The 27,381-nt window shown below is 43.9% G+C and overlaps 2 protein-coding genes across 4 annotated transcripts in view; one reads left to right on the plus strand and one right to left on the minus strand.

Annotated features, from left to right (window-relative positions):
- Positions 1 to 27,381, plus strand: part of PDLIM3 (PDZ and LIM domain 3) — a 91,269-nt gene that overhangs the window by 20,968 nt on the left and 42,920 nt on the right. The gene's annotated exons all lie outside the window — the stretch shown is intronic.
- On the minus strand, positions 1,195 to 9,030 carry LOC137567595 (uncharacterized). The gene is made up of 6 exons (XM_068278688.1): positions 8,847 to 9,030; positions 3,452 to 4,140; positions 3,283 to 3,341; positions 3,111 to 3,196; positions 2,749 to 2,911; positions 1,195 to 2,076 (listed from the first exon to the last, which is right to left on the minus strand). The coding sequence occupies exons 1-6, from the start codon at positions 8,870 to 8,872 to the stop codon at positions 1,897 to 1,899; spliced, it is 1,203 nt and encodes a 400-aa protein (XP_068134789.1). The 5' UTR covers positions 8,873 to 9,030; the 3' UTR covers positions 1,195 to 1,896.

The following is a 27,381-nucleotide window of genomic DNA, read 5'->3' on the forward strand; positions in this document are numbered from 1 at the left end:
CTCCTAACACTAGCCTTCCCCTCTCCTTACACTAACCTTCCCATCCTCCACTCCTAACACTAGCCTTCCCCTCTCCTAACGCTAACTTCCCCCCTCTTCCCTCCTAACACCAGCCTGACAATTCCTAACACTAACCTCCCCTTCTCTACTGCTAACACTAGCCTCCACCCTTTCCACTCCTAACACTCACCTCCCCCTCTCCACTCCTTACACTAGCTTTCTTCTCTCCCTCCTTCCCCTTCTCCAGTCCTAGCACTAGCCTTCCCCTCTCTTAACACTAACCCCCCCCCTCCACTCCTAACAATAGCCTTCCTCCTCCCCCTTACACTAAACCCCCCCCCTCTTCACTCCTAACACTAACCTCCCCCTTCTCTACTGCAAACACTAGCATCCCCCTATCCACTCCTAACACTCACCTCCCACCTCTCTAATCCTTACACTAGCCTTCCCCTCTCCTAATACTAACCTGCCCCCTCTGCACTCCTAACACTTACCTCCACCTTCTCCACTCCTAACACTAACCTCCCCCCCTCCACTCCTAACCCTAGCCTTCTCCTGTCTTAACACTAACCCCCCTCCCCCCCCCCCACCACTCCTAACACTAGCCTTCCCCTCTCCTAACTTTAACCTCCCATTTCTACACCTAACACTAGCCTTCTCCTATCCTAACACTAAACTCCCCCCTCTCTATTCTTAACACTAGCCTTTCCCTCTCTGCTCCTAACACTAACCCCCCCCCCCCCCATTCCTAATGCTAGCCTTTACCTCTCCTTTCCTAACACTAACACCCCCCCCCACCCACCCACCCACCCCCTTCCCAGTTTCCCATTGCCGCTACAATGTTTGCAGAAGATGGTAGGAGCTGCAAGCAATGATGGTGGAGGATGGCTGGGACTGTAAGAAAAGATGTTTCAAGATGGCAGGAGCTGCATGCAAAGATGGTTTCAGATGGCAGGAGTTGCAAGCAAAGGTGGTTCAAGATGGCAGGAGCTGCAAGCAATGATGGTGGAAGATGGCAGGAGTTGCAAGCAAAGGTGGTTCAAGATGGCAGGAGCTGCAAGCAATGATGGTGGAAGATGGCAGGAGCTGCAAGCAATGATGGTGGAAGATGGCTGGGACTGCAAGAAAAGGTGGTTCAAGAAGATAGGAGCTGCAAGCAAAGGTGGTTCAAGATGGTAGGAGCTGCAAGCAATGATGTTTGAAGGTGGCTGGGGCTGTAATCGATGACGGTGGACAAAGGAGACACTCACTGCAGGAGATGACTGACACTGCAGAATATGAATTAAAGAAGAAGTTCACTGCAAGAGATGACAGACACAGCAGGAAATTAATTGAATGAGTCGCTCACTGCAGTAGAGAAGTCACTGCAGGAAATAAATTAAAGGGGAAGATCACTGCAAGAGATGACAGGCACTGCAGGAAATGATTTGTAAGAGTCGCTCGCTGCAGTAGAGGAGCCACTGCAGGTAAAGATAGGAGCTGCAGGTGATAGCTGCAGAAGTCGCTCACTGCAGATGATGACAGGCACTGCAGGAAAAGATAGGAGCTGCAGCTAATGGCTGCAGAAGTCGCTCACTGCAGGTGATGACAGGTACTGCAGGAAATGAGTAAGAATGTAGGAAAAGCCAGGAGCCGGAGGAGATGGAAACTCTGACAGACACTGTGGCAAAAAGATATTAAAAGCAGATGACAGCAAAAACTTCAGCAGATGGATGAATTTGCAGGAGCTGCATGAGAAGGAAGGAGCTGTATGAGGTGGTTGATGGTGGATTCCATGTCAGAGCCTGCATGAATCACTTCAATGCAGGTGATGGAAGTCGCTGGACAGGATGGAAAGAGTTGCAGGACATGGATGGAGATGACAGGAGCTGCAACTACTCTGGCAGGAGGTAACTATCACTGCATGATGCAACACCAGGAGCGGGGCCTGGACCTAGAACACTGGTCACAGACATATCCGCTCCCTGGTTCCATAGCAGTGCATTCCTCTGTGGTGATCCTGAAATCCCGATGGGCCAGGCCATGATGATTCATTCTCTTTCTTCTCCATCCCCGATGACTCAGTCTCTTCATGACCTAAGGGAATTAAACAAACATACATGTTAGACGTTTATAAAATAAACTAATGAATCTTTTTTAAAATGTGAGTGCAATTTTGTTTATCGATTTTAAATAAAAGCAGTACTTCACGTTTATAAAATATCCAAAAATATCCAGGTGATTAGGTGATAGTCGGGTGATTAGGGGTCTTCAGGATGGCTTTGAAGGACAAGGAAGCACAGGTAACTATCACTCATTTAAAGTAAGGCTGCTGGATTTTAATTTTAGGCTGGAGATCTGCTTTAAGTACCCCCCCCCCCCCCCCCGCATGCCTAACTTTTACCCCCCACACCTAACCTTAAAACTCTATGGGGTACCCACATTCTGTTCCCAGAGATACAGGCTAAAGGAAACCTGAATAGAGCTTCCCTGCTGTTTAGTGGTTTCCCCCTCTCTCTCCATCCTGTGTCCTGTCCTGTCCCCCCCCAGCTGACATTATGCAGAGTACGGTGGACGCCATGATAATGTCACCTGCTCCGACATAGTCCAGCAATGTGTGTCCTCCTGTCACCACTTAGTTTTTCCCCTAGTGCCCGGCATCTCCTGCATTGGGTGATTAGATGAGTGCAGGAAGAGATGCCGGGCTCTAGAGGTAGAGCTGAGTGGTGACAGATTAGTGTTTAGGATTTTTTATTTTTTTTTACTTACATGGCGGCACTCCTCACGACTGACCCAGGCCCGGAATCTCATCCGTCTAAAGAGGGTCTTCGTGGCCTCCTTGAAGTCTTCTTCGCTGCTGAAGTACCAGTCGGCGAACAGGAAGATGGAGTAATAGAAAGGGATGTCTTCTTCCATCTGGTTGGCCAGGAACCTGAAAAAATGATGGAATAATAAGAATGTGCTATAAAAACATACCTATTTGTATTGCTAACTATATACTGTATATCTATATGCTACCAGACCCATGGCAGAAGAGAGAAGGAGGCTGTCATTGAGCCCCCCGATATAAGTTACCCCTCTACTGTCAGCTATGTGAAAATATGCATGAGAAGAAAACATCATATACTTACAGAGCAGCGTAGAAGTTCTGGATGTTGTATTCGGCAATGGAGAGGCCAGCTCTGCTGAAGTAGACGAGCACCATGGCAAGCAGGTACTGTAATGGGAAACACAAATACAGAGACAATTAGCTTTTACTGATAGACAAACCAAGACTTCTATGGTACATTTGCTAATATTTACCTTGTCTGAAACTCTTTTGCACCCATCATGTTCCAGGAAGATTTCAATGGCGCGGTCATCTGTGTGAGACAAAATGGTAAACTATGAGAATCGTGGTATGTTATAGAAATGGCTTTGCTGTAATGAAGATAATGGTTTTTCTAACGGTTAAACAGGTTAAATATCTCACCAAGGAGCTTGTGGAAGGCTCTCCTCATCTCTCTTGTGATGGTGACTGGCTTCTGAGGATCTGATGGACGGGCTCTGGCTGGTTGGTCGGTGTCTGTCACACTCTCCCACTTCACACTCCTGTACGGCACATCCTCGTTTCCAGGAGTGATGAGTGGAGAGGCAATGCGAGGTCCTCTCTGTCTGATTCGGATGGGATTGTCAGGTGTTCTGAATGGGTCTGGAGGCTCCTGTGTTCTGAGTGAGCTGGCAGACTCAGATGACACAATGGGACTCGGAGACTCATGTGTACTGAGTGAGCTGGGAGACTCAGATGACACAATGGGACTCGGAGTCTCAGGTGTTCTGAGTGTGCTGGCAGACTCAGATTCAGAAACGACTTTGCCTGGTGGTGTAGGTGTCTCTGCAGGCCTATCTAAAAGCTGTGCAGGGTTGGATGGGACTGCTGCAGCTGGTGCAGTCAGATCACTGGTGGGTGATGGAGTTGTTTCATCAACCCCATCCAAGGCCTCTGCAACCTGTGCCATGGAGAGTGTGTGGATGGTGAAACTCTCATTTGCAGTTGGCACAGGTGCATAATAGATAGGCACTGCAGGCACTGCAAAGTCAGAGTCTGGGGAGGATCCAGACCCATCAGTCATGACGCTCCCATCCTGGGAATCAGAGGGAGAGAAGCTGATGGTGTTTGCTCTGTAGGAAAAGATGTAAAATACACAGTGTAAGTTAAAGCATTCCTGTGATAATGTCCATTAACATACATAGCACAGCTCTGGGCAATGCGTGTGTACATTGCATATGAACGCACACGTTACCTGGAAAACCGCATTGCACCCGGAGCTAGTGGAGCTGAAGCTAAATCTTATAATCTAATAAAGTGTACTTACAGTGCTGCCCATAATTATTCATACCCCTGGCAAATTTTGACTTAAAGTTACTTTTATTCAACCAGCAAGTAATTTTTTGACAGGAAATGACATAGGTGTCTCCCAAAAGACGATGTACAAAAGGCATTACTGTCCAAAATTATTCATACCCTTCTCAATAATCAATAGAAAAGCCTTTATTGGGGTATGAATAATTATGGGCAGCACTGTACACATAGATGTTCACATGCCATATACGCTAACTAAATATACTACAATATTTTAGTATTATTGGCCTTATACTATTACCCAGTGGCCACAGTTTACTACACTTATGATTACATTGGCCTCAATTCACTAAGCTTATCTCCTGTCTTTAATAACTCTTCTAGAGTTGTTACCATGGTGATGAGGCATGTAGTATTCAGGAAACATTTTATCTCAGGCAAACCTAAAGTTAACTCTTCTTCTGTCTTTATGTTAAGTCTTCAATCCTTAAAATAACTCCAGAATTTTAAAGTTAAAGTTGAACATAACTACAGAGGAGGTAACTTAACTACAGAGTAGGTAACTTAAGGAATGAAGAGATAAGATAACTCTCTCACTGTGTGGTGGCAAGTTTTCTCTTGCCTTATTATCTCCAGCATGATCTTAGTGAATTGAGGCCATTAATTGCATTAAACTTTGGCTGGGTTCGCACTGCACCGGATGCACAATTTTACATTTACAGTGCATATTGATTTAATGCATTGTGCCCCGTTGCAGTGTCACATTACGCACCATTGTGCATGTGATCTCCCGCTGTCACTGCCATTTACCGTATATACTCGAGTATAAGCCGACTCGAGTATAGGCCGACCCCCCAACTTTTACCAAAAAATCCTGGAAAAAATGATTGATCCGAGTATAGGCCGAGGGTAGGAAATGCAGCAGCATTAATAATAAAAATAATTCCTCCTCCTCATCTGTCTAATCACAAATTGTAATTTGAACTCTCCTGTGTCACCTGTCAAGGTAAATAAGCTCATTTGAAAGCACAGGATGTTAATATGTCTGCTTCCATGAAAGCAGGAAGTAGACGCACTGCAGATGTATTGCAGGATTTTGTATCAGCTGTAACAAAGAATTGTTTTTCTTTACTATCTTAAGGTGCGTATCTTATAGAGCAGAGAGAAAGTACTGAGTTCTGCGTTAAAAGCTATCACTAATGGCAGCGTGCCCCCCTGCACTCCCCCACCGCAATGTGTAAAAAAAGGGAAAAAAAAGCTGAGCAGCACTAATGATCACATAACTCCCCCCTCCCCTCCTGCTCGTGGCTATGTGTACAGTAATCTGTGCCCCCTTCCCGTTTGCCGCAATGAGTACAGTAACCCACATGCCCCTCTCCCCCGCTATGTGTAACTTGAGTGCCCACCTCCCCGAGTGCACCTTCCTTCCGCAGAGTGTAAAAAAAAAAAAAAAAAAGCTGAGCAGCGCTAATGGTTCCCCCTCCCGCTCGCCGCAATGTGTACAGTAACCCGCATGTCCTCCTCCCCGCTATGTGTAAAGTGCTGTAATCCATGTGACAGTCTCTCCCTGGCAGACTGGAGTGTGTTGCCAACCTTGGAATTGTCCTCCGTGTCCCCCAAGTGTCACCATATGCAGCGCAGCTTTGAGTAACTCACAGTGATCCGCGCTGTGTTCGGATGCCTCTTCCTGCCTGTCGCAGGCTTGTTGCTATGACGCCGCACGTGGTGCACGTGATTGAGTCATAGCAACGAGCCTGCGACAGGCAGGAAGAGGCATCCGAACACAGCGCGGATCAAAGTTACTCAAAGCTGCGCTGCATATGGTGACACTCGGGGGACACGGAGGACAATTCCAAGGTTGGCAACACACTCCAGTCTGCCAGGGAGAGACTGTCACATGGATTACAGCACTTTACACATAGCGGGGAGGAGGACATGCGGGTTACTGTATACATTGCGGCGAGCGGGAGGGGGAAGTTAATCAACCATTAGCGCTGCTCAGCTTTTTTATTTTTACACTCTGCGGAAGGAAGGTGCACTCGGGGAGGTGGGCACTCGAGTATAAGCCGAGACCCCCACTTTTGGGCCACTTTTTTGGCCTCAAAAACTCGGCTTATACTCGAGGATATACGGTAGTCCCCCACCACGGCTGCCACTGCCCCTCGGGGCCACTACAGGGGAGAAGCATTATGAGGATCCCATTCAATTGCAATAGACCAATGGGAAGCCTCCCTCACCATGGAGGATCCTCATTGATCCATCACTTATCTCACTCATTTTAAATAGAATCGATCCACAAAATAGATCAATTAAATGATTTATTAATTGAACATTTTTTTTCGATTGGCACCATCAACACTATCCAAACCCTGTCTATTGGAAGATCGATTGCTAAAATTGTATCGTTTATGGGCATCTAAAGCAGCGTTGCTTGCGAATTTTCGCCCAAGTCATTTTCACATCGAAAATCCCGTTTTTGGATTCGGCGAATTTCAGCGAAAATCTTCAGAAATATTTGCGTTTTATACCAGCATCGAAAATTGAAGTATGCGGACGCTTATGCCCTTATGCGGAAAAATGTCCGCAATAATCCGCAAGAAATTTTGCTGCATGTGGAGGCTTAGGCCCTTATGCGGAAAAATGTCCGCAATAATCCGCAAGAAACATCGCTAAATGCGGACGCTTATGCTCTTATGCGGAAAAATGTCCGCAATAATCCGCTAATACATGCGTGGCAAAGCTTCACATATTGGTACTACGACTATGCAGAAATACATACGCGATGAACTACGAATTTAACGCAAAAATAACGGGCATTAGGCGAAAATGAACGCGAAAATAATTTTTGCATTTTCGCTCATCACTGATCTGAAGTCATATTAGATTTGTTTGGTTGATTGCTATTTTATTCTACAGCAAAATCCCCCTCCTCTTATCTTTATACTACATGATACTTGTAAAATATGGAGGGGGAGATTGCAGGTTACAGCAGAGGGGCAATTAGAAATGGGGGGGGGGGGGGGTGCAGGCCACAGCAGAGGGGGCGTGGTGTAAAACCTCCATACATGACTGATGCTTTGGTGTAATGAACAGATATGCATGTTATGTGCACTGTTATGTGTGTGAATACTGGTTACAGCTGTTATATTTGTTGTGTCACCGCTGGGCATTTCATGACTGTTGCCAAAGTTTAGTACATACATTTCTACATTTCCTTTAGGCCTTGTTCACATTGTGTTCTGTCCATGTGGCCATTCGCGTTGGCCTTTTTTTGATACGGACGTACGTTGGACGTTTTTGTTAAGCGATTTTGCTTTTGCACAGCGACTGCGTTTTTTCACTTCCTGACGTAAGTCAGGAAGTCAACTCTTTGACCCGGAAAACAATAAATACAATGTATTTATTCTCAGAAACCTCACGCAATTGCTGCACAAAGCGATATTGTGAGCGTTTGCGTTTTTCCTATACCTTCCATTGAGGCAAAATCGCAAAATGGTACAGGCACCGCTTTTCTGAGCGGATCGGAAATTAACCGCTCAGATGTGAACTGTCCCATAGGGAATCATTGCACAAGCGCTTTCAGGGCGGTTTTGAAAATCGCCAGCGCTTAAAAAATGGCAAAAATGCCTCTAGTGTGAACGCGCTCTCACAGAGACTAGAAAGTCTAACATTAACATTGCATGTATCACATTGTCATACAAACATATCATGATTTTTCCAGTGTTTTTGATATAACCAGAAATACATTTAGATGAAATGGGGCCCTAGCAGTGGCGTAGCAATAGGGGGTGAAAAGGGCTGCGACTGCACTGGGGCCCAAGACCAGAGGAGACCACTGGGGGCCCTCCCTCATCCACAGTATTTGCCCTTCTAAGGTGCTATGCTGTTACTGATCACTTCTATAGATGCCTTGACTAGTGGTAATCCACAGTATTTGCTCTTCTAAGGTGCTATGCTGTTACTGATCACTTCTATAGAATAGATGCCTTGACTAGTGGTGATCATTAATGAACTGTCCCCCTCCTCTGCTTACACCTCTTACACTGTGGATGCCCTTGCCAGGTATTGTTGCAGATAAGAATTGTTATGTTGTTGAATGCTTGGCAGGCCCCATGTAAAACTTGCACTGAGGCCTAAAGATCCTTAGCTACGCCACTGGGCCCTTGGCAAGATAGCTGTTTTTACACACCGCAGATGGTCACCTGGCTTTTTTTTAGTAAGATTTGATGGGGGCTAGCATCCACCAGGCCCCTAGACTCTCCCCATGCCCTAGGCAACTGCCTAGGTTTACATTTTGGATGATCTAGCTCTGATGCTAGGCCTAAGCCCTACCTAGGCTACTACAACTGTCACCAAGGAGAAAGCTAGTCCTAAGGCCTACCTACTCCACATGTCACCAAAAGATGAATATCCCACAATCCGGCAATAAAAGGCCCCCATGCAGCCCAGAATTAGTAGCAGGGCACTCCTCACTGGTTTTCCATCCCCCTAAAGCTCTCTGATGGCCTCTGGTGGCTCCACTTACCTCTCGGTGTCTTGTCTGGCACTCATCTTGGGCAAAAATGACCAAAACTGGTTAAAAATGTCACTGGTTGATAGTGAGTCACTAGAAATGTCGCTTTGGAGTAAAAAAAATCGACTGGAAGTCACAAATATTCACTGAAAACCAAAGAAGCAGGAGAAAATCCGTTGAGATGTCTCCTGATCGATGGCTTGCATGTGAATGAGGACCAACTGCCATTCTCAACTGCTTTATCAACTGCCAGTCTCACGGCAAGTCTCACTGCCAATCTCATGGCCAGTCTCACAGCCAATCTCATGGCCAGTCTCACGGCTGCATGTGCCAGGCAACTGTCCCTCCCCTGCAGGTCAGCTGACCAACTAGCTGCAGTAATGTAGCAATTTCCTATTCCCATTCATTTAGCCATAACTTTATCACTGCTTATCACACTTAGATGATCTATATCTTATTTTTTTCACTGCAAATTAGGCTTTTTGGGGGTGATACTTGTTTGCAGTTATTACTTTATTTTCTATTCATTTTTAAAGAAAAAACAAGGAAAAAATGAAAAAATTCACTATTTCTCACATTCTATTCCCTATAGTTTTAAAATAAACAATGCTACTGTAGACAAAAAACACATATTTTATTTGCCCATTTGTCCTGGCTATCACAACATTTAAATGATCTTCCTAGTATTTTGAATGGCAACAATATATTATTTGGAAATATCATGCAAAGTAGAAAATAAATGGTAGCGCATCTTACCAAGCTGCACCGACTGACACCGACGGTAGGAACACACAGCAGAAATGCTAGCATTACGTAAAACACTAGCATTAACGCGCATAATGTAAGTCAATTGCCGCATGAAAAAACGCCTTTGTTTGCGTTTTGCAATGTGCTTTTTTTTTAAAACTTGCTGCATATTTTTCCAAAACGCATTTAAAACGCACACAATGTATGTCAATGGTGACACACAGGTATAGCTTCTTAATTCGTTTTTATTGCCTTTTTTATGCGTTTTTATATAAAAAAACAAGTTTGATAATGTATTTTCGTTTCCTGTTAATTTCCTAGTGTTGAGCCAGAGAAGATGAAAAGTGATTGTTTATTGATGCCTTTTTTATTTATCCAATATAGCAGATTGCTGAACCATGTCTTCCACACACTCTTGATTTTTGCATGCAGCTTTCCATCTGCTTTTCTCTCTGTCCTCCTTCTCTCCCCCCATTCCCTCCTTTACCCCAGTCTCTGCTTCTTCAACCTTCTATTCCTCTGTTGCACCCACTCCAGTCCCCACCGATTTTGTCTCTCATGATGATGTCATTTGCGCACAGATGAGAATATATGTGAAAATACATGGACATGCAAATTGTTGCTAAATTAATTCAATAGATATGAGAAAACACCTTCATATAACATACATTTGTTGGCTATCATTTTTTTCGAAAATTTTGCACCAGGTGAAAATATAAATTTTGATGCAAAAAATACTTTGGATACAACAATTACTTTGAGCTCATCCCTAAACATAAAGCCGTGTGAAGAGATCAGAGTTCTGCCTACACCGGCGTCTCCTCACCTACAGCCGACCCAACTTAAGTAGAAAGCAGTTTAGGTGCCCAATGACGATATCATTTTAGCGAATGGTCGACCTTCCAATTCCATAATTGTGACCAGAACAAATCGTTTAGAAGGAATTGATTGGCCCCATACATGGGATACAAAATATAACCAATCTGATCATTTTAAATAGAATCGATCCACAAAATAGATCAATTAAATGATTTATTAATTGAAAATTTTTTTTCGATTGGCACCATCAACACTATCCAAACCCTGTCTATTGGAAGATCGATTGCTAAAATTGTATCGTTTATGGGCATCTGAAGTAGTGCTGCTTGCGAATTTTCGCCCAAGTCATTTTCGCATCGAAAATCCCGTTTTTGAATTCGGCGAATTTTCGCGAAAATCTTCAGAAATATTTGCGTTTTCGACCAGCATCAAAAATTGAAGTATGCGGATGCTTATGCCCTTATGTGGAAAAATGTCCGCAATAATCCGCAAGAAACTTCGCTGCATGCGGACGCTTATGCCCTTATGAGGAAAAATGTCCGCAATAATCCGCAAGAAACTTCACTGCATGCGGATGCTTATGCCCTTATGTGGAAAAGTGTCTGCAATAACCCGCAAGAAACGTCGCTAAATGCGGACGCTTATGCTCTTATGTGGAAAAATGTCCGCGATAATCCGCAAGAAACTTTGCTGCATGCGGACGCTTATGCTCTTATGTGGAAAAATGTCCGCAATAACCCGCAAGAAACTTCGCTGCATGCGGATGCTTATGCCCTTATGCAGAAAAGTGTCTGCAATAACCCACAAGAAACGTCGCTAAATGCAGACGCTTATGCCCTTCTGCCGAAAAATGTCCACAATAATCCGCAAGAAACTTTGCTGCATGCGGACGCTTATGCCCTTATGCCGAAAAATGTCCGCAATAACCCGCAAGAAACTTCGCTGCATGCGGACGCTTATGCCCTTCTGCCGAAAAATGTCCGCAATAACCCGCAAGAAACTTCGCTGCATGTGGACGCTTATGCCCTTCTGCCGAAAAATGTCCGCAATAATCAGCAAGAAACGTCGCTAAATCGTTTAAAAAATGACAAAAACGTCTCTAATGTGAACGAGCTCTCACAGAGACTATAAAGTCTAAGATTAACATTGCATGTATCACATTGTCATAAAAACATATAATGATTTTTCCTGCGTTTTTGATGTAACCAGAAATACATTTAGATGAAATGGGGCTCTAGCAGTGGCGTAGCAATAGGGGGGCCCAGGACCAGAGGGGCCCTCCCTCATCCACAGTATTTGCCCTTCTAAGGTGCTATGCTGTTAATGATCACTTCTATAGATGCCTTGACTAGTGGTGATCATTAATGAACTGTCCCCCTCCTCTGCTTACACCTCTTACACTGTGGATGCCCTTGCCAGGTATTGTTGCAGATAAGAATTGTTATGTTGTTGAATGCTTGGCAGGCCCCATGTAAAACTTGCACTGAGGCCTAAAGATCCTTAGCTACGCCACTGGGCCCTTGGCAAGATAGCTGTTTTTACACACCGCAGATGGTCACCTGTTTTTTTTTTAGTAAGATTTGATGGGGGCTAGCATCCACCAGGCCCCTAGACTCTCCCCATGCCCTAGGCAACTGCCTAGGTTTACATTTTGGATGATCTAGCTCTGATGCTAGGCCTAAGCCCTACCTAGGCTACTACAACTGTCACCAAGGAGAAAGCTAGTCCTAAGGCCTACCTACTCCACATGTCACCAAAAGATGAATATCCCACAATCCGGCAATAAAAGGCCCCCATGCAGCCCAAAATTAGTAGCAGGGCTCTCCTCACTGGTTTTCCATCCCCCTACAGCTCTCTGATGGCCTCTGGTGGCTCCACTTACCTCTCGGTGTCTTGTCTGGCACTCATCTTGGGCAAAAATGACCAAAACTGGTTAAAAATGTCACTGGTTGATAGTGAGTCACTAGAAATGTCACTTTGGAGTAAAAAAAATCGACTGGAAGTCACAAATATTCACTGAAAACCAAAGAAGCAGGAGAAAATCCGTTGAGATGTTTCCTGATCGATGGCTTGCATGTGAATGAGGACCAACTGCCATTCTTAACTGCTTTATCAACTGCCAGTCTCACGGCAAGTCTCACGGCAAGTCTCACGGCAAGTCTCACAGCCAGTCTCACGGCCAATCTCATGGCTAGTCTCATGGCCAGTCTCACAGCTGCATGTGCCAGGCAACCGTCCCTCCCCTGCAGGTCAGCTGACCAACTAGCTGCAGTAATGAAGCAATTTCCTATTCCCATTCATTTAGCCATAACTTTATCACTGCTTATCACACTTAGATGATCTATATCTTATTTTTTTCACTGCAAATTAGGCTTTTTGGGGGTGATACTTGTTTGCAGTTATTACTTTATTTTCTATTCATTTTTAAAGGAAAAACAAGGAAAAATGAAAAAAATCACTATTTCTCACATTCTATTCCCTATAGTTTTAAAATAAACAATGCTACTGTAGACAAAAACACATATTTTATTTGCCCATTTGTCCTGGCTATCACAACATTTAAATGATCTTCCTAGTATTTTGAATGGCAACAATATATTATTTGGAAATATTATGCAAAGTAGAAAATAAATGGTAGCGCATCCTACCAAGCTGCACCGACTGACACCGACAGTAGGAACACACAGCAGAAACACTGGCATTAATTAAAACACTAGCATTAACGCGCATATTGTAAGTCAATTGCCACATGAAAAAATGCATTTGTTTGCGTTTTGCAATGTGATTTTTTTTTAAAACTTGCTGCATATTTTTCCAAAACGCATTTAAAATGCACACAATGTATGTCAATGGTGACACACAGGTATAGCTTCTTATTTCGTTTTTATTGCCCTTTTTATACGTTTTTATATAAAAAAATAAGTTTGATAATGTATTTTCGTTTCCTGTTAATTTCCTAGTGGTGAGAGAGGACGAAAATGTGTTTTTATACTAGCCACATTCCAAAACATTTGCATAAAACGCATATCAAAAACGCATACATTCAAAACACAGAACATTTATATCACGCTTTTCTCCTGGTGGACTCAAAGCGCCAGAGCTGCAGCCACTAGGACACGCTCTATAGGCAATAGCAGTGTTAGGGAGACTTGCCCAAGGTCTCCTACTGTCTTATTGAACAGCCAGAGCAAAGATTCGAACCTTGGTCACCTGCGAGAGGCAGAGCCCTTAACCATTACACTTTCCAGCCACCACTTAACCATTAAACTATCCAGTATACGAAACGCACAAAACCACACTTGCCATTCATATGTGCAAAACGCAGTAAAACGCAAGCAAAATGCATGTGCAAAATGCATGTATGAAACACAAACACACTCAAAACGCACTTCATTATGACAAAAAAAACGCACTAACACATATGCAGCAAAACGTAACCTTTGACGCACCGCCTAGTGTATTCAAATCCTGAGTGCATAGGGCTAGAGCTGCTCAATTCCGGAACCGGGAGACATCCTGATAGTTTTATTCGGATATCTCCCAGTTACATGTGCGAGGTGGGCGGGGGGGTCAATCTTACCTGTCTGACTTCTTCTTCCGTCCGTCCCTCGGCGCCTCCCACGATGCGGTCCAAGCAGTGGTCACGTGATTACAAACACTTCCTCCTTCCGGGTTGAAGGAGGAAGTGTTTGTAATCACGTGACGCACGTGGAGCGCATCGTAGAAGGCGCGGAGGGACGGACAAAGAAGACGTCAGACAGGTAAGATTGACCCCCCCCCCCCCCCCCCCCGCCTACCCTGCACACCCCGCACAGGTTTACTGGGAGATATCAAGATAGCAACTTTCCGGGTATCTCCTAGTTCTGGATTTGAGCAGCTCCACATAGGGCATAGCGCACGGCTCTGCATTGTTTCATGGGAACGAGCGCTTAGTGTTCCCCTTAGTGAATCTTTATATGTAATGTCCCCTTATAGTAGTCCCTTTACTGTGTGCCCCCATGCTGTGCCCCTCTTGTAACTGCTACTGTGCTGTGACTCCCTGTAGTGGTCCCTGTGTAGTGTCCCCATTATAGTGGTCCTTGCACTGTATCCCCTATATCCAGGGCTGGTTGTAGACTTTTTGCTGCCTGAAGCAAACTTGTGAGGATGCCCACCCAATTTGGAATGATGGTACAGCACCCGAAAACCCTCAGAATAGGTAGTCCGCCAGGTATAGGTGCCCCCTGTATAGGGTAGCCAGCTATAGTTGCCCCCAGTCGGGGTAGTATAGTTGCCCCAAGTATAGGTAGCTAGTATAGTTGCCCCCAGTATAGGTAGTATAGTTGCCCCAGTATAGGCAGGTAGCTAGTATAGTTGCCCCAGTAGAGGTAATATACTTGCCCCAGTATAGGTAGCATAGTTGCCTCAGTATAGGTAGTTAGTACAGATGCCCCAGTATAGGTAGTATAGTTGCCCCAGTATAGATAGCTAGTAGAGTTGCCCCCAGTATAGATAGCTAGTATAGTTGCCCCAGTATACGTAGTATATTTGCCCTTGTATAGGTTGTATAGTTGCCCCCAGTATAGGTATTATAGTTGCCCCCAGTATAGAAAGCTAGTATAGATGCCCCCAGTATAGGTAGTATACTTGTCCCTGTATAGGTAGCTTAGTTGCCCCTGTATAGGAAGCTTAGTTGTCCCAGTATAGATAGCTAGTATAGTTCCCCCTAAACCAGCGGCGACCGACTACTGCATGCATCAGGACGGCCCCAGCACTTCCTGCATAATTGATGGGCCAGTTAAAAAAGACAGCAACAGCCAACAGGAAGGACTCTTTCAGGAATAGGTGCATTGGGCCATATCCTATTAACTTTTCTCCTGAGTTTTCTCCAAGTAAATATTTTCAAACCTTATCAATAAAATACCTTTAAGACTCCCACCAAGCAAGAAATTACTCAAAATGAGTTTAATATTACCCCTTTACCCACTTTTTAGTAATCTTTCAATGGCGTAGTACCAAAAATGTGCTTTTCAAGGTGAAAAATTATCTCCTTGGAGAAAACTCAGTTGGAAAGGTAACAGGCTATTGCCCATTGCTTAATTTAAAACATACTGCCGACACTGAATCAAAATACTAAACTGTTTACTAGAAAATGATTAATTTTGCAAGCATAGCAATCATTCACTCACAAAAAAGCAGATGTGAGAAATGGAGGTATGGTAGGTAAAATTCAAGATTAATCTTGCGAAGATTTTCTTCTAAATCTGTCAACATTATTATAGCATGTGCCACTTTCCTAGAGACTGTGTTGGCCAAGCTCCCTCTAATGTGAGCAATATCATCTGGAGGTACCCCTTGATGCATACATATTTCTTACAAGAACTCCATCATTGTGTAGAATTGCTTTTCCAGCGTGTCTTGATTCCTTCATATAACAATAGATACTTATCCAGAGAGAGCCAGGACAAGGTCCTTCAGCACCCAAGGCTGAGACAGCAAAGTGCGCCCCTCCATCCCTCCCACCCCAGCCGTCACACACTAATTGCTATTAGACTAAGGGGCGCCCCAGGGCCCCCAACATCTGTTCTTCCCTGTAATAACCCACTGATCACCTGTCAATCACCCATCAATCACCCCCGTCACTGCCACTCATCAATCACCTCCTGTCACTGCCACCCATCAATCAGCCCCTAACCTGCCCCTTGCGGGCAATCTGATCACCCACCCACACCAATAGATCGCCCGCAGATCCAACGTCAGATCACCTCCCAAGTGCAGTGTTTACATCTGTTCTCTACCCTAAACACCCATTAATTTCCCATTAATCACCCCCTGTCACTGCTACCTATCAGATTAGACCCCTATCTGCCCCTAGGGCACTCAATCACCCGCCCACACCCTCAGAACGCCCTCAGACCCCAGCCCTGATCACCTCGCCAGTGCATTGCTTGCATCTATTCCCCCCTCTAATCACACCTTGAGACACCCATCAATCACCTCCTGTCACCCCCTAGCACACCTACCCATCAGATCAGGCCCTAATTTGCCCCGTGTGGGCTCCTGATCATTCAGCCAAACCCTAAGATCCCCCTCAGACTCCCTTCCGATCACCTCCCCAGTGCATTGATTGCATCTATTTTCCCCTCTAACCACCCCCTGAGACACCCATCAATCACCTCCTGTCACCCCCCTAGCACTCCTATCCATCAGATCAGGCCCAATACAACCTGTCATCTAAAAGGCCACCCTGCTTATGACCGGTTCCACAAAATTCGCCCCCTCATAGACCACCTGTCATCAAAATTTGCAGATGCTTATACCCCTGAACAGTCATTTTGAGACATTTGGTTTCCAGACTACTCACGGTTTTGGGCCAGTAAAATGCCAGGGCGGTATAGGAACCCCACAAAGTGACAAAAAAATAAAATTTTTATTGTTATTTTTATTGTTTTTTTTTCACAAAGTCATTTTTCACTAACTTGTGACAAAAAATAAAATCTTCTATGAACTCACCATACTCCTAACGGAATACCTTGGGGTGTCTTCTTTCTAAAATGGGGTCATTAGTGGGGTTCCTATACTGCCCTGGCATTTTAGGGGCCCTAAACCGTGAGTAGTCTTGAAACAAAAATGACCTGTGAAATCCTAAAGGTACTCATTGGACTTTGGGCCCCTTAGCGCAGTTAGGGTGCAAAAAAGTGCCACACATGTGGTATCACCGTACTCAGGAGAAGTAGTATAATGTGTTTTGGGGTGTATTTTTACACATACCCATGCTGAGTGGGAGAAATATCTCTGTAAATGGACAATTGTGTGTAAAAAAAAATCAAACAATTGTCATTTACAGAGATATTTCTCCCACCCAGCATGGGTATGTGTAAAAATACACCCCAAAACACATTATACTACTTCTCCTGAGTACGGCAATACCACATGTGTGGCACTTTTTTGCAGCCTAACTGCGCTAAGGGGCCCAAAGTCCAATGAGCACCTTTAGGCTTTACAGGGGTGCTTACAATTTAGCACCCCCCAAAATGTCAGGATAGTAAACACACCCCACAAATGACCCCATTTTGGAAAGTAGACACTTCAAGGTATTCAGAGAGGGGCATGGTGAGTCCGTGGCAGATTTCATTTTTTTTTTTGTCGCAAGTTAGAAGAAATGGAAACTTTTTTTTTTTTTTGTCACAAAGTGTCATTTTCCGCTTACTTGTGACAAAAAATAATATCTTCTATGAACTCACTATGCCTCTCAGTGAATACTTTGGGATGTCTTCTTTCCAAAATGGGGTCATTTGGGGGGTATTTATACTATCCTGGAATTCTAGCCCCTCATGAAACATGACAGGTGGTCAGAAAAGGCAGAGATGCTGGAAAATGGGAAAATTCACTTTTTGCACCATAGTTTGTAAACGCTATAACTTTTACCCAAACCAATAAATATAGGCTGAATGGGGTTTTTTTAATCAAAAACATGTTTGTCCACATTTTTCGTGCTGCATGTATACAGAAATTTTACTTTATTTGAAAAATGTCAGCACAGAAAGTTGAAAAAAATAATTTTTTTGACAAAATTCATGTCTTTTTTGATGAATATAATAAAAAGTAAAAATCGCAGCAGCAATCAAATAGCACCAAAAGAAAGCTTTATTAGTGACAAGAAAAGGAGCCAAAATTCATTTAGGTGGTAGGTTGTATGAGCAAGCAATAAACCGTGAAAGCTGCAGTGGTCTGAATGGAAAAAAAGTGCCTGGTCCTTAAGGGGGGTAAAGCCCACGGTCCTCAAGTGGTTAAGGACCGCCTCACACCAATGGGCGTGAACGCGGCGGCAGCCCCAGGACCGCCTATCGCCTAATTGGCGTCAAGTCCTGGGGCTGCAATTTCCCAGGGAACGGCCGCGCGCATGCGTTCACGGAGTGGAGCGGAGTTCCGTTCACGGAATGGTGTTCTGTGAATCTGCTTGTAAACGTAAGGGGAAAGAAATCCCTTTTGTTTACAAGCATACAGCGCTGCAGTCTCCAGCAGTGCTGTACGAGATCGGCGATCCCTGGCCTCTGATTGGCCGGGGAGCGCCGTCCTCTCATAGGCTGATGCCTATGAGAGGCGGAACAGGACGGATCGCCGTCCTGTTCCAAATCAAGCACCGGAGGGGAGGAGGGAAGGGGAGGGAGAAGGGAGGGAGAGAGAGAGCCTCAAAGAGGCCGAAGAAAAAAAAAAGTGCTGCAGCGATCGGACCCCTCCCCTTAGGGACAAAAAAAGGAGGTGAGTCCGATTGCTGGGCTCCCAAGCTGGGCTGTGCAGGAGGCTGGAAAGCCTGCACAGCCCAGTACAGTAGAAAATGGCCTGGTCTTTAGGGGGGTTAGCGCTGTGGTCATCAAGTGGTTAATATGGCTCTATGAGGTGGGACTTGAAACATCCAGTGTAACAGATTGCCCAGCAAGCTTATGGTGAACCAGAACTTCTAGGAGTGTGTAATGAGCTAAAAAGGACCAAAAAAGCCCTCTCACTAAAATGCTATGCTAAAAAAAAAAATTTGCCTTCTTAAAACAGATTAAAGAGACTCTGAAGTCTTTCTTTTTTCCTGATTTTCTTACATAATTCTGTTAAGAGTCAATGCTCAAGTGAAATTGCCACATCCCCGCGGCAGAGGACTGATTTATTACAGAGAGATAGCCCTGCAAAGCTCCCGGGCTCGCAGGGCTTTACTTCCTAGAAGAGGCAGAGCTTTACACTGTAGCTCTGCCTCCTCCGCAGTCAATCTCTGCGGATTGCCGCCTCTCCCTGCCCCTTTCAGTCTTCTTTCCCTGAGAGGGGCGGGGAGTAGGCGGAGATCCACGGAGATTGATTGCGGAGAGGCACAGCTACAGCGCAAAGTTCTGCCTCTCCAGGGCAGCATAATCTTTCTCTATAATAAATCAGTCATCTGCTGCGGGATGCAGCGATTTCACATGGGCATTAATACTTAACAGGATTATATGAGAAAATCTGGGAAAAAAAGAGACTTCAGAATCTCTTTAACAAGCTGACACATCATTGCATTTCAGCAGTTCTGAAGGTCTTAAGCTTTCAGGGACATAAAAACTATGGATGCCAGAACTACAGCCAGTTAGGGGCGTAGTGCCCATGCCCAGTCATGCTCCGGTCGCCTGGATCATTTTGCACCTGCACAGCCGTGAGCACAACGGGGTAGTGTGTGCGGCCAGAATATGCCTGCGCTGACTGGCCGAATTACCCGGATAATCCAGATGGAGGACAGCGAGGGACAGATTAGCCTGTAGGGGGCTGGAGGAAGCCCCAGGCACGTGTAATTTTTCTATTTTAACCATCTCTGGGTACAGTTTAAGAAGGCAAATTTCTGTTTTGCTTAACATTTCAGTAAGAGGGCTTTTTTGGTTCGTTTTAACCCCTTACACACTCCAAAGAGTTCTGTTTCACCATGAACTTGCTGGGCAATCTGTAGCACATGAGGTAGTCATAGAGGTCCAGGTCTTCTGAGGAGGCACCAGACCATCTTTCCCTCTGAGCATAGATCTAACCTCTGCTTCTTGGAAGGAGCAGAGAGAGGAGGTGAGTGAGGTCAGGTGATGGCTCTGCACTGGGGAAGTTACTCTTCTGCCAGCATTATGGCATAGACTAGATCTCTGGTTGATATGACTGACTTTTCCAAAGGGAATTTTTCTGTCTGCATCAAATTTGAAAATTGTGAGTAATGGTATGGTCTGCAATTCACCTTCACTCGCATTAAATTGTGGGCAAGCTGCAGACAGTCCAGCAGTTGTGGCTGAACATGATATGGGTAGACTATCATGTGTGCCAGGAGACAATGCAGACATATGTGATAATGCTGTGGTAATCCTACAGAGATAGTTGCAGAGAATGCCAAATGGTGTGTGTGTCAATGCTCAGCCAAGGGGATTAGATGATGTTGCACTTTCAAAACTAAACACAGAGACGGAGCCTATATGGTGCAGTAAATAGGAATTTCTTGATGAGTAGAATAATAATTCAAATGGGGGAAACATGGGTCCAAAAACAAGGTTAAAATCAATACAATTGAAAATGAAGAGGTGGCTTACCTCACATGATAACACTGTAGTGTAAATGTTCTGAAAATGTGCTTTTGTATGCTTGTTTTGATGTTCTGTATACAAAATGTAATACAACAAGTAAAGTCACTTAGTCTTTTGAAGGGCCTGTACACACTGCTGCGCTTGCGTTGCGTTTTTAAAAACGCATGCGTTTTTAAAAACGCAAGGTCTTTTGAAAAATGATGAAAATCGTGATGACTTGTACACACTGGTGCGATGCGTTTTTAAAAAAACGCAAACGCAGTGCCTGCTGCGCTTTTTTAAGCGCAGCGCATGAAAAACGCATTAAAAACGCATGCGCTTGCGTTTTTGCCTGCGTTTTTCAGTGTGTACAGGCCTTTACCCGACTATAGTCACTCTGCTCCATTTGACATGACAGGGGTCACTCAGTCCTGCCCCCGACATGTCAGTGGTCACTCAGGTTCCTCTGACTCATCTGTTCTCACAACACTTACAGTGGTAACTCAATACCCTGTGACACAGGTGTGTTCACCAAGATTCCTGTGATATGCAGTGCTCACTAAACTTCCTGTTAGATGGGTGTGCTTCTCAAGGTCCTGCGTTATTGTGTTGATCACTGAACTACTTTTAAATTGCCATGGCCATCTATTCACCTAACACATGGCATTAATCAGTAAGCCAGGAGGGTTGTTAAAGTGAAGCTTGTTTGGGTTAGAAAAAGTTGCAGCAGTATTATTGTTGCTGGTGATGGTACAATTTACATAGTTGCTATAGTATAATATTTGTAGCATTATAAACGTTATTTTGTTTATCAGTTTAAGTCAGCAGTCTACACATACTACCACAGACAGCATTTGATACAAAGTATCTAATAATTCAGCATATTGGTATACTGTGATGAGGATAATGTTGCTTTTGTACACCGCTAATAGTATATTTTAGAAATGTAAAGGACTATCAGCTTAACAGCTGATGCACTGCAGGAAACAGCTGTTGGGATGGGAACACTTTTCACAGCTTGAGAAACACATGCATCGTTTTACCAGGACCCAATAAAGGCATTGGCAAAGGAAGGATTGTCTTAGAGCTATGGTCAACTTCTTTAGTTTATTTCTTTGTTCAAAAAAAAAAGTTTTTAAAAAGTTATGTGTGTCATAGATCAGGGGCTACAGTCTTCTGAAACAGACCTCCTTGGTGCATTATTGAAATTCAAGAAAAAAACACTGGAAAACCTTTGGAAAGAGTACAAAATCATTGATTCCGTGGACTCAGGTTGTCCTGAAGACATGAGTAAATTTATCAAGGCAGACGCAAAGAAAGATGGAGTAAATGTGGTACAATTGCCTAAAGCACAAGTGTCAAACTCATGGCCCGCAGGTTCAATGCAGCCCTCCGTGCCATTTTATGTGACCCTCAAAAGCTTCAAATGTGCACCATTGTAAGCAGTAAAAGAACAGCAACACACTGCCTTCCCATCCAGAAAATGACAGTGTTTCTGATTGTCAGTTTGAGCCTGGGTGCAACAACAACCCATGGGATCCCCCTGCATGGGAGACATTAGCATGGGCCCCCTCCTTGGATCCAAATCCTGACCTGCTCTCAATCACGTGACAAAGCAAGAGGTTTGCAGCATAGAGCATGTGGCTGTCAAGAGGAGACTTGAAGCAGCACTGGAGCAGGGAAATATTGAACTGCTCGACTGCGCTACTCTACAAAAAGGGGAGTAGCAGGGATTTAGGCCCCCCCCCCCCCCATGCTATAGTTACGCCACTTTATTTGAGACTGTTCAATAAATGTTAAATCTTAATAATTAATTTGGCCCGTGAGCCATGACTAAGGCCCCTGGCACACCAGAGAGCATTTTGTGGGTTGTTTTCATGCATTAAAATCACAGAAAAACAGCTGCAATTGTGGTTTTTGAAAATTGCAATCACGGCAAGCTGTGATTTTACCCACGATTTTAATGCAAGTCAATGGAAGCATTTTTTAAAAACTAAAACAACAACCAAACACTCTCCGGTGTGCCAGGGCCTTAGAATAAGTTTGGGATTTTGGCCCCTTATGTGATTGAGTTTGGCACTCCTGGTCTAAGGCAAGCAGTTAGAATCCTGTTATTTACCAACTAACTGATAGCTTACTGGTTGCTCTGGCGGTTGCTCTGGGCAAGTATTGCAGTTTTTTGTCTTGTTAAATTAACATTATGGAATCCTGCTAATCGCATGTGCTTCCTTAGCCTGTTTTGCGTGGCATTCCTTGTTTTCAGACTTCTGAGTGGCATCACTTCATCAGGCTAGCAGGAGAGAGTTCTGTACAGTGAGTCACAATGACTACCGCTGCGTGAAAGCCTGACCTCTCAGAGGCACCTGCTATGTATAGTTGTCAACCTGTCGAGCTCTGCAAGTGATATCCGAGTGGGAAAAGACCTTATCCATAGATAGGTACAGAAATTCTCTTCAACCGGGCAATGCTCAAGCGATGGGAAGATTGTAGGTGTGTACTATAAATAGCTTTCTGTGTAACACACACATAGATTTTAACTGAGGTACAATTTCAAATAATAGACAGTAAAATGTACAGTTCTGAGAAAGACCTTAAATATACTCACCCAGCATAGGGCTGATTCACAAAACTCTTCTGTTAAGGGACAACTGAGATGAGAAGTATATGGCAGCCACCATATTTATTTCCTTTCAAGCAATACCAGTTGCCTGGCAGCTATGCTGATCGATTTGGTTACAGTAGTGTCTGAATCACACACCCAAAAAAGGCATGCGGTTTATCTTGTCAGAATAATGTCAGAAACACCTGATCTGCATATGCTTATTCCGGGTCTATGGCTAAAAGTATTAGAGGCAGAGGATTAGCAGGACAGCCAGGCAACTGGTATTGCTTAAAAGGAAATAAATATTGCAGCATCCATACCTCCGTAAGATGAGATAATATAAAGCGCAAGTTAAGTGAGAGAGATCTCTCACTTTACTTGTCCTTTTAATTATCTCATCTTACTTATTATTACTCTTAAGAGACCTATTTTTTCCCACAGGAGAACAAATTCATGATATTCAATAGATATGGACAAATGCATCATGAGTCAAAAAAGGAATGATAAATCCTAAATTAAAGCAAAATATTGTAATACTTCTCAGTTCCTTCACTAACTCGCGCCCAAGAACCTTACCTTAGTGGCAGCACTACCGTCCAAGTATGAGCTTCTCCATACTGGACACCAAGCATGCCCAGTAGATGAAACTGCCCATGCACGGCTTCATCCTCCTTGCACAATCGGCTCCATTCTACTAGCCACGCTGGGACAGGACTCGTGCATGCCCGGACTTGGAAGCTCGGACTTGGAAAGAATCACAGCCATAAGAGCATATTCAACAAGCTCTTGTTTAATATATCCACAGGGAACCAGTGCTGGAATGGCGAGGTAACGGTTAAGGAGAATTTGGAAAGTCTCTGGCCTATCCAATGACTTAGGGCTCTTTTCCATTACGAAATGTGATTGCAATCACGATGACACAATGACGTCATCAAGACGGGACCCAGATATTCGGCGTTATGCGGCTGAGTTCAGAGAGGGGATCTGGGGCTCAGGCTGCAGGCTCGTCGCTGGAACGAGGTAAGGTGAGAGGGGCTGCTTGCTGCTGAATTAAATAGCCGATCTGTGCACAGAGGGGAGAGATGAAGGATCACCTCTGTTTGCTACCCAGTGCAGGGACTGGGAATCTTGTCAAAGTTGAGGGACGCACGGATTCCACTCAGTATCAGCAGATTCTGGAGACCAATGTCCAGTGACAAAGCTGAAGCTGCGCCAGGGCTGGATCTTTCAACAAGACAACGACCCTAAACACTGCTCAATATCCACTAAGGCATTCATGCAGAGGAACAAGTACAGCTGTCAGTGCCGGGGGTGCACTCTTAAGCGCACCCAATCGTGCACAGCAGGGCTGCAAGCTGAATCAGTATACCTACGTCATGGTGGCTTGGAGGGTACCACAGATGACGTAGATATACTGTAGCAGAGGAAAAAGTGGTTAAACAAAAATTGTGTCACCTCACCAGACATTGTCACACAAGGCATTTCACATCACTGCTGAGTTTGTAATGCAGTGTTAAGGCCCACACTCAGCAAGAAGTAATTTTTTATGTTTACACATTTAAAAAGCCTTTGCGTAACATACAGTGAGATGTGAAAGTTTGGGCAACATTGTTAATCGTCATGATTTTCCTGTATAAATCATTGGTTGTTATGATAAAAAATGTCAGTTATAGGAGACACACACACTGATATTTGAGAAGTGAAATGAAGTTTATTGGACTTACAGAAAGTGTGCAATAATTGTTTAAATAAAATTAGGCAGGTGCATACATTTGGGCACTGTTGTCATGTTATTGATTCCAAAACCTTTAGAACTAATTATTGGAACTGAAATTGGCTTGGCAAGCTCAGTGACCCCTGACCTACATACACAGGTGAATCCAATTATAAGAAAGAGTATTTAAGGGCTTCAATTGTAAGTTTCCCTCTTCTGTTAAATTTCTCTGAAGAGTAGCAACATGGGAGCCTCAAAACAACTCTCAAATGACCTGAAGACAAAGATTGCTCACCATCATGGTTTAGGGGAAGGATACAGAAAGCTGTCTCAGAGATTTCAGCTGCCTGTTTCCACAGTTAGGAACATATTGAGAAAATGGAAGACCACAGGCTCAGTTCAAGTTAAGGCTTGAAGTGGCAGACCAAGAAAAATCATGGATAAACAGAAGCGAATGGTGAGAACAGTCAGAGTCAACACACAGACTAGCACCAAAGACATACAACATCATCTTGCTGCAGATGGAGTCACTGTGCATCGGTCAACCATTCTGCGCACTTAACACAAGGAGATGCTGTATGCAGAGGAAGCCTTTTCTCCGCCCACAGCACAAACAGAGCCGCTTAAGGTATGATAAAGCACATTTGGACAAGCCAGTTTCATTTTGGAATAAGGTGCTGTGGACTGATGAAACTAAAGTTGAGTTATTTGGGCATAACAAGGAGCATTATGCATGGAGGAAAAACAACACAGCATTTTAAGAAAAACACCTGCTACCTACAGTAAAATATGGTGGTGGTTCCAACATGCTGTGGGGCTGTGTGACCAGTGCAGGGACTGGGAATCTTGTCAAAGTTGAGGGACACATGGATTCCACTCAGTATTAGCAGATTCTGGAGACCAATGTCCAGGAATCAGTGACAAAGCTGAAGCTGCGCCAGGGCTGGATCTTTCAACAAGACAACGACCCTAAACACTGCTCAAAATCCACTAAGGCATTCATGCAGAGGAACAAGTACAATGTTCTGGAATGGCCATCTCAGTCCCCAGACCTGAATATAATTGAAAATGTATGGTGGGAGTTAAAGAGAGCTGTCCATGCTCAGAAGCCATCAAACCTGAATGAACTAGAGATGTTTTGTAAAGAGGAATGGTTCAAAATACTTTCAACCAGAATCTCATTGGAACCTACAGGAAGCGTTTAGCGGCTGTAATTTCTTCAAAAGGAGGATCTACTAAATATTTATTTCATTTCTTTTTTGTGGTGCCCAAATGTATGCACCTGCCTAATTTTGTTTAAACAATTATTGCACACTTTCTGTAAATCCATTGAACTTAATTTCACTTCTCAAATATCACTGTGTGTGTCTCCTATATGATATATTTAACTGACATTTTTTATCATAGCAACCAACAATTTATACAGGAAAATTATGACGATTAACAAGGTTGCCCAAACTTTCGCATCCCACTGTACGTATTTTGGGGGTGGGGAGTTTTGCCATTGATCTCCCTCCACCATGCCACTGCCCATGTTTTTGAACAGTTTTGAATCTTTTAAAGGTTTTTGAAGTTCGTCTGCCATTAAAGTCAATGGGGTCCACTGAAAACATCTGGTTTGCGTACTTTCACAGAAATGTTTGCAATTTTCGTTAAAAAATATCTATTTTACACTGAGAGGGTTTCTCTGGTAAAAAAAAAAAAGCAATTTCATGTTCTCACTGAAGCCTCTTTATGTAGTAAAGCTGAGCTCAAGACAACAGCAAGATTGTGTAGTTTATTTTTATTATGCTGGGAGGACACGGAATGGTAAAGGCAAACCACTAAGTATGTAATCTTGATGTTGCTTCCTATGTAATCTTACTCTGATTTATGTTTTTGGGTAGAAGCTTTTCAGTGACCACAGTTCACCGCCTTTAATTATGGATTTTGTGAACAGTTTTGTTCTTTTTCTGGTTAAACGCTGAACTTTGTAATATTTGACTGAATTTTAAAAAGCTATTAGATGCTAAACTTTTCAATATTCACCACAGTGTCTTGGCCTGGGGCCCACCAGAGCACTTTAAGCAGCCAAATGTGTTTTTTTGTGCTTTCTAGGAATTATTGATGATTCTAAAATCACTAGGTTGATAAAAGTCAACGGAGGTAGCAATTGCAATTGTGTTGTCAGCAGTATTTTTGGAGCTTTTTCACTTCAATACAAAATATAGGATCACTTCTAACTTTTCAATCGCTGTACAAAGCAATTTGGCAGTGCTTTTACTACCCAAAACCACTTGCTTTGCCCATAAAGCCTTGCACCAATGTAAATCGCAATCGCTATACAAATCGCTAGTGCTTAATTCACAAATGCTTCAAAATCACCCAAAATTGCTCTTTTAAACACAGAAAAAATCCTTATGATAGTGCTTAAGTGATTCCAATTGCAATTTGCGATTTCTAGTGGGCCCTGGCCCTCATGCTTCATAGACTCTTAACTGAGGGCTGGCTCCAATCTCAGTGGCTCAGACAACTGTATCCTATGCTGGGGGCTTTCCAAAAATTAGAATGGACAGGATCTGCCGACTGCCTGGAAAAAATCTTCCACTCATGCAGCTGTGTCCGCTTTTCAGCAACACATCAATGAGAGGGCTGGTG

The sequence above is a fragment of the Hyperolius riggenbachi genome, chromosome 1, assembly GCF_040937935.1.
Source record: "Hyperolius riggenbachi isolate aHypRig1 chromosome 1, aHypRig1.pri, whole genome shotgun sequence".
NCBI classification, from domain to species: domain Eukaryota; kingdom Metazoa; phylum Chordata; class Amphibia; order Anura; family Hyperoliidae; genus Hyperolius; species Hyperolius riggenbachi.

What these genes read in the sequence shown, in the direction of transcription:
- LOC137567595 (XM_068278688.1), bottom strand. Translation starts at nt 8,872, where the DNA reads ATGAGTGCCAGACAAGACACCGAGAG. An exon ending in GCCAGACAAGACACCGAGAG is followed by an intron (nt 4,141 to 8,846) that starts GTAAGTGGAGCC and finishes CTTTTCCTACAG; the next exon opens with AGCAAACACCATCAGCTTCT. An exon ending in GTCGTGAGGAGTGCCGCCAT is followed by an intron (nt 2,077 to 2,748) that starts GTAAGTAAAAAA and finishes TAATTCCCTTAG; the next exon opens with GTCATGAAGAGACTGAGTCA.